This window comes from Chroicocephalus ridibundus, chromosome 3 (genome assembly GCF_963924245.1).
Source record: "Chroicocephalus ridibundus chromosome 3, bChrRid1.1, whole genome shotgun sequence".
NCBI lineage: Eukaryota > Metazoa > Chordata > Aves > Charadriiformes > Laridae > Chroicocephalus > Chroicocephalus ridibundus.
This window is the reverse complement of record NC_086286.1, coordinates 33390329-33404534: the sequence shown is the minus strand read 5'-3', so window position 1 is coordinate 33404534 and position 14206 is coordinate 33390329. Positions and strand designations below refer to the sequence as shown.

The 14206-nt window shown below is 47.7% G+C and overlaps 1 protein-coding gene across 6 annotated transcripts in view; it reads right to left on the bottom strand.

Moving 5' to 3' along the window:
• LOC134512860 (uncharacterized) overlaps positions 1 to 14206 on the bottom strand; it is a 99645-nt gene that overhangs the window by 39718 nt on the left and 45721 nt on the right. For 3 of the 6 annotated variants that reach the window (XR_010070274.1, XM_063328670.1, XM_063328673.1), the window contains exon 4: positions 10704 to 10757. The exons of 1 other annotated variant lie outside the window; for it this stretch is intronic. Coding sequence is in view for 4 of the 5 variants with exons in the window: in XM_063328670.1 (XP_063184740.1) it covers positions 10704 to 10757 (54 nt within the window). In the remaining variant the exon portion in view is untranslated. The remainder of the gene's footprint in view (positions 1 to 10703; positions 10758 to 14206) is intronic. 2 more of the 6 variants (XM_063328671.1, XM_063328674.1) reach the window with 1 other exon arrangement.

Genomic DNA, 14206 nt, shown 5'->3' with positions numbered 1-14206 from the left:
GGACAGGGATGTAAGAAAACACAGGAGGATGCAGAGATTCACAGGTGGTCACGTAGCTGCAAGTAAGGCTCAAACTGAACTGAATCCTGTGTCTTCATCATGGCACCTCTCAAGCAGCCACAAGATGATGGCTGGCTTTCATCAGCGCAGCCACCACAACAACAGGCAAGGGCAGGGTGAGAAGTGCCCTGTGTCCAACTGTAGGCACTAACAGGAGAGACAGTAATGCAACTGCCCTCATTCATGGCAACACCCTGACCGATCTGCAGTCATTTATAACCCTAAGAAGTACAGGCCTCTCTTGGACCTACCCCATAACTGACAAGGTAGCACCTCTGTTAGGGACCTTGCTGTAGGGAAGAACGAACACCACCACCGAATCACTCCATTCTCTCCTTGAAGAAAAGCATGTTTTCTTTGGAGCTCGTATCCTGCTCTAGGGATGACCAGGCCTGATCTGGCTTAGTGCACGACACCATTTGGGATCACAGCATGTGGTGGTCTGGCTCTGATGAGTAGCACAAGGCAAAGCTCTGTTGATGTATTCCCAGAAAGAAGACGGATAGGGCTGGCTGCCAGAGAGGGCAACACATTCCTCCCACCCCGTCGCTTGGGCCAGCTGCCTCCCTGTAGTCTGGGCAAGTGTCCTAGCCAGCCTGTCCTTCCCCTTGGACACCCAGCACCAGCCTGTGATGCCTGGGGCACCACTTTGACTATGGAAGGCTGTGAAGAGTGGCTGCTGCTGCAGCAGGCCCCCAGGGAGCTTACCATAACCTGCCTGACAGCCCCTGCTGAGCAACCCCAGGCCAGCTCCTGCAGAGGCTCCTTGAAGCACAAACACTCCACACTTGACATTAAAGGCTGGTGCTTTCACTCTAATGGCATTCAGGCAGCTGGGTAACTCGCACAAAATGGAGCCTAATATGGGCCCTGTGCTAATGGCAATCATTAACCAGAGCCCTCAATTTGTTAAGCAATGTATTTACACAGCTGGAGAAGGGCCTGAGATACAAGCACTCACTACCAGCAGGAGGGCGCACACGCTCGGATGCACACTGTCACACACCCCCATGCTCACTTGCACACGCTCACCTGTTCTCACACGCCTCAGGTTCTCCCCAGTACACATTTGCTTCCCTGGTCACTTGTTCACACCCCTCCGTGCACACACAGACCTCCTCCTGACTTGGAAATCCCAAAGAGAGCTGTCCCCACAAATCTTGTCCACTCACGTTGTAACTCAACCCAAGCAGGGCCCAAACTCCACCAGCATTCAGCGGACAGTCCAAAGGGAGCACAGCCCATCGTTTGCTTGTACAACTGCCTGGAGCAGAAGGTAGTTTCAGTACCTGCAGACACCCATGCTGCCTCATTGCACGCCTCGTTTGAGTTAGATGAGCTCCTAAGGAAGCCAGCTTGTGTTACACACTTTTCAAGCAACTATGCGCAGACCACCTGGGTCATCTATGCTTGTCAGCACGCACCCAGACACACACTTCTTCCCCCATATACGCACACCTACATATACACTCTTATAAACCTGTACTGTAGTCACCAGTTGCATTATCACCATTAAATACAGGTGGTAAATAAGCAACCAGGCTTGAAACATATCTGAAGCACATTATCAAAGAAGCACACCTAAAGATAGTACAGATAGCAACTGGATGCAGGTGCCTCAAAGACCAGTGAGATTAAACACCACAGAAGAAATGCAGAATTTCAATCTTATTAGCAGCCCTCAGAAAACAGAGAAATGGGCAACCGTTCCACAAATCATAACATAATTGTATGTTTCAGCAAGGAAAGAGTACATAGGAAGAAGATAAACAGGTAAAGGATAAATCTACTAATACAAACCCACATTCCTCCTAGAAACCCCTCCCTTACCCCTGTGAAGTCTGTGAAAATATCCCAAATGCAGATTGTGAAATAATTTTGGACTCATGATCCCACAGAAGCGCAGTTTTCTTCAGACAAAGCAAAAGCAAGCACAGCTCCAAGCATACTTTCAGCTGCGGGAATGACAATCCCCACAGGAGGGGGGAAATGAAGTTACCTAACACAACATCTCAGAAGGGAGTGGTGTGCTAGGGGTGATACAAAACTAAGCCCTGCTTGATACTCTTTGGTCCTCTTTCATAAGAGCTCTAGTATCCTGGTGGGATTCAAAATTGGATCAGCTTGTGCACTCTGCCAACCCGTCCCCTACTCAGGGCCAATCCAGCACAGGAGTCCCTTCTTTCCTACCCTTGGGCCCCAGCAGTTGGGAAACGCTGCTGAGCTCCATTTAAGAGATGCTGCCTTCCAGTGGTGGGTGCCTCTCAGCGGTGGCTGAATGATCCCTTTGCAGTCTGTAAAGTCACTTGTTAAAAGTCCTTTGGGATGAAAGGCACCATGTAATTGCAAGTTGTAAAGGCGCATCCGATTCCCACCACCACCCTGGGTGGAAAGGAATAAATCCCCAGAAGAGCCTTGGCAAAGACGGATGCCTGCCTGCGATGCTGCTTGTTTGTGAGACAGAGAGGAGTGGACAGAGCCAGAGGTAGTACTGATATTCAGGCAGGCCACAGAGGGAGTAAAGGCTGTCAGACTCCACAGTGGAACATTGAGAGGTACATTGCTTTTAATTCCACTTTGTCCTTCTTCGCCTCACCCCTGCCAGGCGATTAGAAAAGAAACTGATGAGACTTCAATTTTGATGTGTGAAACCATCAGCTGTGAGCAAGGGAAGGTGACCCTCATGCCTGCTCCTAGCTACATCTGTAATTCCAGACACAGTCCTGACCGAGCCACTTCCCATCATGTGGGCCTCAGTTTCTCCTCTGCATAATACATACACCACAGTCAGGCAGCCAGGATGAACTAATTGACTTCTAGGTGTTGCAACCTTCTGATGAGAGGCGACTTCCTTTCAATTACAGTCTTGCTTCAGGCAGTCCTCAAGAAATGGTCACTGACAAGCAGGACCAGCTCCTCTAGTGGAGCAGCAATTCATATTTAACTGCTTCTTCATTAACTCCAATAAGGCCTCTGACAATTTATTCCAGTCACAGATCTGGAGCAGCTCAAAGAATAACTTTTCAAAGGCAAACCCCTTCCCTCATGGAAGTCTCCTCCACCCCCAGGTTCATATGCAGTTTAATTTCAGGGGATAGCTAAAAGACAGACCATGACAGAACTTCATTTTAAGACCACTCTTCTCCCTTCCCCTCCAAGAAAAGGAAAGGTCAACTCCAAATGCTGTTCTGACAAGAAAAACAAAACTTTGAAGTTAGCATTGTTTTTCTGTGTTCTCCTTTACCCTTCACTAAAGGGATGAAAGCTCTGTCTTTCTCCACCAAAGCAAGGCTGCCTAAAACCTACTTCCTTCTATGCAACCACATTGCAGAGAGCAGTTCAAATACTTTACAAACACATCCCTGTTCCTCTTAGAAAGGAAAAAAAAATTTAAATCTATCAAACATTTGTGTGTGTGTGTGTGTGTGCAGTGTTGTCAGATGGCAACTACCAGACTTAGAGAAGTGCCACCAGACAGGCAACACTGAACTTTTTTTGGAAGGTACTTCAAAGGGCCTAGCAGACGCTTGCTGGTCACTTGCCCAAAAGCAGAAACAGGCCAGTTTCAGCTATGGGTCCTTGCTGGCACCAGCGTGATAAGCCTTTCTTCTCCTCTCTCACATGTCTGTGAGATGTGTCTTTGAGAAAGCTGACTAAGCTTTGATTTTGCCTGCCTGGCAATCTGAAGGAAGGAGGCTGCACGATGAAAAGGGAGAGATGATTCAGTCATTCAGAGGGGCAGGCTGTCAGTGCTCCCTGGTTAACTTGGGGAACTCACTGCTCCAGTGAAGATCATGCTCTGAAGGCCACACAAGTCTCTTAAGAACAAGTGAATGAACCCACATACCCCTGTTAGTGAGCTGTGTCTTGTTCCCCACTTTTTCTCCTTCTGATATGAAGTGGCCTATGCTTCCCTGCACACGCTACAGGGTCTGCGTGTGCCTGAGTGGGCGGAGGAGTGGGCACAAGAGGAGCTCCAAGCAAGCACAGACACAGGCAATACACGATTTGGCCCTAAATCTCTCAACTACATCCAAGTAGAGTCCTTAGCAGTTTTGGTCTGTACACAAGCAACACTACCATGTCCTCTCCTTTCTCCTCACCTTTCCCTTTCCAGCCCTCCTTGTGTGCAGCTGGCTGCCCTCAAAGTCCTCCCTTCGGGCCAGGAACCCCAGGTACCATGTACAGTACACAGATCCGGCACGTCGTGTGTACTTGGGCATGTGCAGCTTCCAGTTTGCATGATGCCAGGGCAACCCAATTCCCTCTGGCCAGGCAGGCTGGCACAGAGCAACAGGCTGCTTTCAACTTAAAGGGAACCCAAATTAAAACTGCAAAGTGAGTATTAATTACCCTGGCATGAGCAGGCTGCGAACGCATGCTGACACAGTGCGCTTGCCTCTGGACAAACCGCCCCAGCCGTGGAAGCCAAGTGCAGGAAGTGGGTGTATTATGGGAGAGGTGTGTGGGAAAAGAGGATTACAGCTCTGGGGACTGGGAGAGGGAACGGGCGCCAGGTTCCCACAGCCACACAAACAAAGGGGAGCGGAGAGCAACTGTAGTGGGCCTGGATGCAGTGGTAAAAGACATGCCTGATCTGCCATCTTGGACTTGAAGCTCTGCCAGAAAACAGTGGCAGAGCCACTGTGACCCTCTGCCATCCCCAACCCCTCTCTCTCTGCTCCATCACTCAGGTGTGACCCAAAAGTCACTAAATCTGTCCCCTATTTGTGAAACATGCCTTGCCGCTTCCCAGCCCCTTGAAACACAGTGCCACCAGCCACAGCAACCAACAACACAAAGGACAGGCGGTCACTGGGCTGCACTTCAGTCCTAACCTCCTTTCTACACCTTCCAACCTTCCCACCCCCATTCTTAAGCCAGACCCACAAACCACATCAGAACAGAAAGCAAGGACAGTGCCGAAAACAGGATGTCAGACTCCTGACTCACCAGCCACTCACTACTTTCGGGGTGCTGTCTGGATTACAGACTCGTGGTTATTCCACAACGTCTATTCTACAAGCACTTACATGATTTAACGGGTGCAAGGGCATACATGGCAGGAATTTATGAAAAGCAGCGAGCAATAAAAATTCTTTTCTTTAAGGAAGCAGAAGAGAGAGACACAACAATCTGTCTTCTGGCTGCTATGGACAGGCTGAAGACTGGTTAGCCTTTGCCATGAGATCCAATAAAAGCAATGCTAAATAAAACAATGTCTGGAGCCAGATGCTTGGGATAGTTCTTATAAGACAGAGGCATTCACACCTTGCCTACACTGGATCCTTCCCCAGACTGAGGAAACTCTGGACAAAATCTTTTGTCAGGAATTATTCAGACCAAAGGCTGGGGTTCTCCAGGGCCAGCTATCACCACACAGAGACCTTCAGCAGGTGGCTCAGTGGCTGGGTTGGGAGAAGCATGGGGGGGAAGCTGGTTTCCCCAGTAAGCAAATGGATATTCATGCTCTCACTTAGCAGAGGACCTTCTCCATTTTGCTCAGCAGAGGTGTGCCCATCAACAGGAGACAAGAGCTCGTCTAGGGAACTGGAATGAGTGCTAAGATCTCCATGAGGGGCCCCAGCAAGTAACCCAAGGATGCAACTAGCCAGCGAGATGAGTCTCTCTTATCGTTTTTAAAGGGCAAGTTCAGGTTTAGGCACTCAGTCACATACTAAAGACAACCAGGAAGGTTTGTCAAAAGGTTAGCAAGCTGCAGTTTGGGATCTCGGCTGTCTGAGATGTCAGAGCTGTTTAGACTGCATGATATGGTATGAGTAAAGACACAGCTCAAGGAATGTGGTTTGAAGATCAAAGCCCAGACTTCACTTCTCCTCACACTGTCTCTCTTTGGGCAATTCACAGTCTCTGATGGTTTCTCAGTTTAACTTACTCTGAAATTGCAATCATGGCATTTATCTGCCTCTGAGATGCTATGTTTAGCAATGCTTGCAAAGCACCTTGGGAGCCTGTGATGGAAGGGGTAACATATGTGTGTGTGTATATATATATGTATGTGTACACATACAAAGAGTCTTCTGATTTTTCAGAAATCTTTACTTTGTGCTGTGCAGCCAGAACCAGAGGTTTGCACCAATACTCTTCTGTCACCTAGTATGCCTTGCATTTGTGAATAGCTAAGGCATTTGCCAAGAAGGCTCAGGCCAGCATATCTCCTGCTTAGCTCCAAGCTGAAAAGGTCCCTTGTTTTAGGAGAAGAAAACCCAGCATGTTTCTGCAGTGGCCTTTTAGGATGCAGACGCAAGAGATAAGAGACAGGGAAGTCATTCCAGGGATCTGGCCCTTGTCCAAGCAGAAGGTGTTCTCAACATTGATAAGATCAAGGGAAGAGCACAAGAGGTTCATGTTCCAATTTAAAATTCTTATTTTTACATTGCAGAAAACATCTCTCTGATCAGCCAGGTTATCAGATTGGCCTTGAAATCCTTACTGCCTTCTCTGCCTGCCCCAACAAGAGTTCTTGAGATACCCAGGGACTTGCCAGTTGTGTCTTCTACCCACCTACTGCTGCTGAGATAAGCCCAGCTCCACCGATTCCATTCAGAGACTGCATGTAGGAGTTTGTGAAGGAAGAACAAGAACAGGACTAGATGACAGACTTGTAACCCTCATCCCAAGAGGGCCTGGAGAACTGAAGACTTCTGGTATTACAGAAAAACCTCTGGAAGATGGGTCTCTGCATTCAGAGCTGGCTACAGCTGACCAAGCCTGGTCCAGGGTACAGGCAGTTACAGCGTACAAGCATATGCGCGTATAGCCATCTTCCTTCCAGAGCTAAGGAAGCATCTCCATGCACCACCCAACTGCACCATGCAAGCGTACCCTGGATGCCAAAATACCATGTACATGCATGTACGCCTCACCCACACCTACTGCCTTCCTTCCAGTTACAGACATTACACTGGCTGACACTTTGGGGCACCAGTGACCAGGTCTGCACACACACATTGCCCACCTCACTGTGCAATCCCCATGTAGGCCCATGCTTACCCCTCACCTTGCACTGACACATGCTATCCTACATGTATCTTATGTACAAATCCATACTTCGTACACACACTGTCACCTCTAATTTATATCTGCTTGCCTGTCCACAGGGGCTGATTCTCCTGTTCCATTATTCTTTACTGGGGGGGAACAGAAGCAAGATTTTTTTAGTATTATTTTCACTGTAGGCCCTGACCTCTCACAGCTGTGATTCCTGAAAACATTTCAAACATGACTGAGCTGCTGCACATTTTGCTGCTGCATGTTTATTAATCTCTCCACCTTAATCTGTCTAGGTTCTTAAACTTGTCACATCACTGTCACATCATCCCGTTTAAGAACTGCTGAGCGAATGGAAAGGCTGTAGCCTAACACCACCTGAGCTGGCCCAGGAAGCTGAAGTACAAGGAACAATGACAAGGTGACACCTTAGTTTTAAAATGGCACGTGGAAAAGCAAAACCCAACATAGATCATCCATTTGAGAAAAACTCCCAAGGACCATGAACATTTCCAAGGGATGAAACTGTGTTTTAGTGTTGGAGGGTAAAGATGCTGCCCCTCCATCTCACCTTCCCATGGGAGACTCTTCCAGCAGAAGAGGGAGGAAGAGCAGAACTCAGATGATGCATGACAGCACAACAGCTTGCACCCTGACGTGCCAGTAAAGCCCCAAGATGTCAAGGCAACCAAAATATCAGCTGTCAGGAGGGTATTTTTAAAAGCACGGATTCTCACAACCACATGAGACACCATCCTCAGCCAGAACAGGATGAAAATGCTTCATTGGTGTTACTAACAGGTAACTGTTGTCATTGTCCTCGCACAGGAAGGAATAAGCATAATCCTTTGTCCTTCAAGATATCCAGCATCAGGAGAACTGGGAAAAGAAAGCAGGGATCCTTATTCAAATCCCTGGCATAAACCATTAGGTAGCCTGCCTGCTCCTCAGATCAGTTCACTCACTGCATCTCCATCCAGTTGTACGCTGTCTGGATGTCGCTGTTTACCTCAGTTCAGAAGGAGACTGCACGCTCTTTACCTATGCTGAAACAGGAGCACTTGTGCATCAGGGCTTCTCAGGGCTACAGCAACACAAGCCAACTGGTTCACATGGTGATGTTTCCTGTTCAGACACGCAGACAGTTGCCTGGTTCCTCCCATAACAGCTCATCAACCCATTTGCTATGAAAGTTCTGACTTCATTTCTTACACCCTCACCAGAATGGCAAAGTCCCAACACTGAACCTGTGCCAGCAGACCCCCAGCAACAAAGAATCAAACCTCTCACTTTGCTTCCTGCTATCATCCTTTACAAAAGGCTACATTCAGCAGGGCCTCAGAATAGCCCTCCCAAGTGAGCTAAGGTCCCTACCATGCTCTGACTCCATTACTGAATGCTGGGCAAGCATTCAGTTGAAAGTCACAGAACAGTTGAAATTGGCAGGCATCTCTAGAGATAAAGGACTTCAACTCCCCCTCCTCAGAGCAGGGTCAGCAAGAGCACATTGCCCAAGACTGTGTCCTGGCATGCTTTGAATATCTCCACAGACAGAGACTCCACAATTTCTCTGGGCAACGTGAATTTCCTCCGTTTCAACTTGTGCCTGTTACCTCTTGTCCTGCTGCTGAGCAACACTGAGAAGGAACCCCATGCCAAGCATGTCTTACTGGCTGGACTGAGGTTTCCTGTTATATGATGAGACTACAGCATTATCCTTCAGAGGTATCAACCTCTCTCAGCTGCTTCCAGAGCTGAGGCACCTCAGCAAGGTATTCTTTGGGAACCCACTGTCTCCTTTCTAAGCTGGGTATGCAAAAGTGGGCACTCGTAACTACTTGAAAAATGGAAGCAAAAATGCTCCTTTGTATAACAGCTCTACCACAACAGACCAACAAGAGACTGTGAAGTAACAAATGCTATTGTCATGGAAACCACATGAGTGCCTCAGGTAGAGATGTGCTGTCCCAGCTTGGCAAGGTGGGCCAGAGAAGTGTGGATTCTGTGCCATCTGTCAGAATGGCGTGCTCTAAGTTTCTGCTGTTTATTTTAGCATGAGCTGACATGGACTCAGTAGGGAGCAAAGGGATAATTCTGCCTCTCAAATTCTCCACGGACACAAGAGTAAGCTGCAATAATGAGTTCAAGGTGTCAAGAGGAAACCACCCCACTGAGGTGTTGCTGAAACCCCAGGGACTGGCAGACTGACACCAAGCAGCACTGGAAAATAGCTACAGTCCAGGACACCCAGAAAAAAAAAAAACAACAAAAACAACAAAAGCACATTGGGCAGGAATAAAGGAAGCTGATAAACAAGTTGCACTAAAACATTGTGGCAAGATTAGATTGTTGGTAGGTCTGAAGGACACACAGTGTGGGGAGAGCTCATGGGGCACAGGAAGAGACAGCTGCATTGAAACAATCCAGGTGGGAGCACAAGAGAATACATAACAGATCAGGATTAATCATGCAATCAGAAGTATCAGGTCACTGGGGAGCTGCTGGAAGGCAGGACTGAAATGCCCTTGGCAGAAGGCATATGTGGAGCTGAAGAAATACCATCCAGCTCTCCACAAGGCTCTAGCCAGCCCTACCTGCTGCTCCTCCTCTCAAGTACCAAATTCACCCACAAAGCAGTGATGAGTAGGGGCACCCAACAGCATGCCCATAAACAGTAGTACTTCTAGGTACACAAAAGCATCTATCCCATTTCCTTCTGGGCAAGGTATAAACCCTGAGGATCCTGGTCTGCCATACATCCCTCTTGCAAGGCTACAATTATTGCAGTGAAAGCAGCAGTTTTACCACAAGTGATATCTGTTTTCTCCACCCTGACCTGTTTTTGCCTGGGTATTGCAAACATGTGGAGGATCATATGGGGCTCATGGGACTGAGGCACTTGCGTTGGCTACAACGTGCAAGGTCACGAACACATCTCCTGCAGCACCATACAGCACTGACGAAAAGAGAGGGCCAAGGTACCCACAAAGGAGATAGGGGTTGGCTGAAGAGTCAGGGAATGGAGTACTAGAGACAAAGACTCCAAAACTACAAGCAGGAGAGCTGAGCAAACCTAGCCCTGGTAGGCATGTGTGCACTCAAGAACAGGAGATGATCAGACACTGCACTGTCATCCCAGCTGCAAAGCCATCCAAGCAGTCTAGCTCACCTGCCATCATCCGGTCCCACATCCCATACAGTTCTGCAGATGTCAGTGCACCATGCAGTTAGTCTCTTTTCTGCAGCTCTCTACCAGTACCTCTCACCCTCGCCAACTACTTGTTACCTCAGATCAGCACTTCCCTTGGTCAAGAATGATCCAAATGACACCCTGTAGGACAGCTGTGCACAGCTGTATGAGCTCATAGCAGGGGATGTAGACTTCCAGTGCAAGGAAGCTTTGAACCCATAGTCTCCAAAATGGAAAAGCCAAGGTATTAGCAGCCTCATCTGCACTCGACCTAATTTGCAACTACGGTCTATATTCCAGACTAGCAACTTTTGTTATGCAGCTGATCAAGCCACAGGAAACCTGAAGAAATAATCTTCTGGGTGTAGATGTTCAAAGAGAACCACCACATTCAGATATATGTGGAAAGACAGAGAAACTGCACCAGAAAAGGATAACTTACATGAATTTTAATAACTCTAGTCTTCGCTCCACAATTCTTCTTGAGCAGCATCTTCTGAAAGAGAAGTAGAATCCAGGGATTAGTAGCAGTAGCACAAGGGAACAGAGAGAGGGAGGTCGTAGTGTGCCTCTTTTCATCAACATTTAATTAGCAAACAAGATGGATGGATGGTTAAGTGAGATATGAAAGACTAAGAATTACCAGAGGTGGCCATCAAGTAATCAACTGAATACAAGACTGTCCCACCCAGCCTGCACAGAGTCCTTTGGCAGTGGCTGATACACCCCAGGTTTCAAAAGAAAGTACAATAAATTCTACAGAGAAAGAGATAGAACAATTGCCTAAAAGGAAGTTTCTTCCTAATTTCTGTCAATTAGCAGTTAAGACTCTGCCCTAAAGAACGTGAATTTATCTTCCTTTTATGAAGAAACAAAAATAGTCTATTTAACATAGATGTGGATGCTCCCATTATTTAAGTTATTTTCATTATGTTTATGTATTTAGAATTAAAAAAAGGTAAAAAGCACCTGCCTACAGTCCTAAGTCTCTTTGCCGTATGTTATGACAACTTTAATAGGTCTTAAAGTATATGAACCACGCAACTTGGCAAACAGGATATACTAAATGCACCAATTACTCTGTGTAACTACAGAAAAACAGGTGAGTTGCCGCTCTGTCCCAGTTCTGAGGCAGCACTTTGAAAGTTGGCAAATGAATAAAATCATTTTTTCCCCTCAAAAATAACTTCCAAAAAACAACTCAAAGCGGAAAAACAAGCCTTCAAGGGAGTTTTTCCATTAAAAAAAAAATACCTCAACTACTTTTTTCATAGTTAGTGGTGGAGATGTGTCAGAAAAACTTCTCCATCAGTTTTTGAAAGAAATAATAGATTTTCCTAGTTCCTGACTGTTTTCTACCCTTTTCCAGTTGGAAAGCTGTGTGAAAGATGATGAAACAGCTTGTTTTGGGCATCATCAAGGCACGTGGAGGAAAAGAAAGCTATCAGAAGTACTCAACATGGCTTCACCAAGGGGAAATCATGTCTGACTGATCTGAGACTAATCTGATAGCCTTCTGTGATGGCATGACTGGACGGATAGATGAGGGGAGGGCGGTAGATGTGGTCTACCTTGACTAAAGCAAGACGTTCGACACGGTCTCCCACAGCATCCTCATAGGGAAGCTTAGGAAAAGTGGGTTAGATGAATGGACAGTAAGGTGGGTAGATAACTGGTTGAAAGACAGAGCTCAGAGGGTCGTGATTAGAGGCACAGAGTCTAGTTGGAGGTCAGTGACGAGTGGTGTTCCCCAGGGGTCAGTACTGGGTCCAGTCCTCTTCAATATATTCATCAATGACCTGGATGAGGGGACAGAGTGCACCCTCAGCAAGTTTGCCGATGACACAAAGCTGGGGGGGGTGTGTGGCTGACACACCGGAAGGCTGTGCTGCCATACAGAGAGACCTAGACAGATTGGAGATTTGGGGAAAGAGGAACCTTATGAAATTCAACAAGGGCAAGTGTAGGGTGCTGCACCTGGGGAGGAATAACCCCATGCACCAGTACAGGTTGGGGGCTGCACCTGGGGAGGAATAACCCCATGCACCAGTACAGGCTGGGGGCTGACCTGCTGGAGAGCAGCTCGGTGCAAAGGGACCCGGGAGTCCTGGTGCACAACAGGATGACCATGAGCCAACAATGTGCCCTTGTGGCCAAGGAGGCCAGTGGCATCCTGGGCTGCATCAAGAAGAGTGTGGCCAGCAGGCCAAGGGAGGTCATCCTCCCCCTCTACTCTGCCCTGGTGAGACTGCACCTGGAGTACTGGGTCCAGTTCTGGGCTCCCCAGTTCAAGAGGGACAGGGAACTGCTGGAGAGGGTGCAGCAGAGAGCTACCAAGATGATCAGGGGACTGGAACACCTCTCTCATGAAGAAAGGCTGAGGGATTTGGGTCTCTTCAGTCTGGAAAAAAAGACAACTGAGGGGGGATCTTATCAACACTTATAAATACTTAAAGGGTGGGTGTCAGGAGGATGGGGCCAGGCTCTTTTCAGTGGTGCCCAGTGACAGGACAAGGGCTAATGGGCATAAACTTGAGCATAGGAAGTTCCATCTAAACACAAGGAGGAACTTCTTTACCCTGAGGGTGGCAGAGCACTGGAACAAGCTGCCAAGAGAGGTGGTGGAGTCTCTGTTTCTGGAGACATTCAAAACCCGCCTGGACACATTCCTGTGCAACCTGCTCTAGGTGACCCTGCTCTGGCAGGGGGGTTGGACTAGATGATCTCCAGAGGTCCCTTCCAACCCTGTGATTCTATGATTCTAAGTGTGGGAAAATACTCCACACACACACATGCTTTAACAAAGCAACTGAAGTGTTTTTCAGATTAAGTTCTTAACACAGAAGACCTGTGGAAAGACCTCCCACCATCTCACCAATATGGATGGTAAATAGTGAGACCTTTCTACTTCCTCTCTCCTTTTGTTTGTATTCCTCCTGCTTTTTGCAGTAGAAGACAAGATAAAAGCCACATAGTAAAGGGAGCCTTGGAAACTCAAAAAGCTTAAGAAAAACACCAAACTAAATACACAAACAATGCAAAATACACTCAGAAGAAAAACAAACACCAAAACTGAAGACAGCGCTCAGGTCAAAGTATATTTTTCCAGTAGAAAGTACTGCTGGGGCATGGGGGGGAAGATGTCCCACTCCTCCACCACCTTCTGTCATTCTACCCTCCATGAGCACATCCTTTCAGTGCCAATCCACACAGTTGCCCAAAACTCCGAGAGGGGGTTGGAGACCCACCCACCATTTCAATGCACACCCACCTCCTGGATCTAAAATCCAACCCTCAGCACACTCACAGCCCACTTACATGTCTGGAAAAGAGACAGGCACTGCAGCAAGTCTTGAAATTTGCACATGGGTAGTTCAGGGCCTGAAGAAAGTACACTGCGCTGTCCAAGCACACATGGGGGAGGAGGGGATGTGCCACAAGGATTTTGAGCTTTTACTCTTAATCCTTTTGCAGGTGAACCCTAATGCTTCATTATTCATCAAAAGGCTCTGACCTGACAGCATAGGCTGCTGTGTCAGCACAGCACCAAGGTTTCTAACCTAAAAGGACCCAACAGGTCTTTGCACAAACTAAGCAGGACACAAAGGGAACTGCTGAACTGAACCAACCCAAGCCTGTGCTGTCTGACTAAGCAAGCAATTCTCTGGGAATTTCTATAAAACAACATGGGGCTCCGTTCCCAGCCAGGCTGCAACACAGTTATTGTAAGGCTGGTATTTACTGTGAGGTTACTGTCTTTCTTAAGACCCCCCACAACCACACAGGGAAAAAGACTGAGGAGGGAGAACTTGGTGGGGCTGACAAACCCCTGGAGTGCGGGGATGGGGAAAGTGAGGAGTTGTGAGGTCTTGTGAAGTTTTGGTCTCTCCATAAGTTTTTCGTCTAGACTGCTGTGAAACACTGGCTGGTGGAGATGAGGAAGGG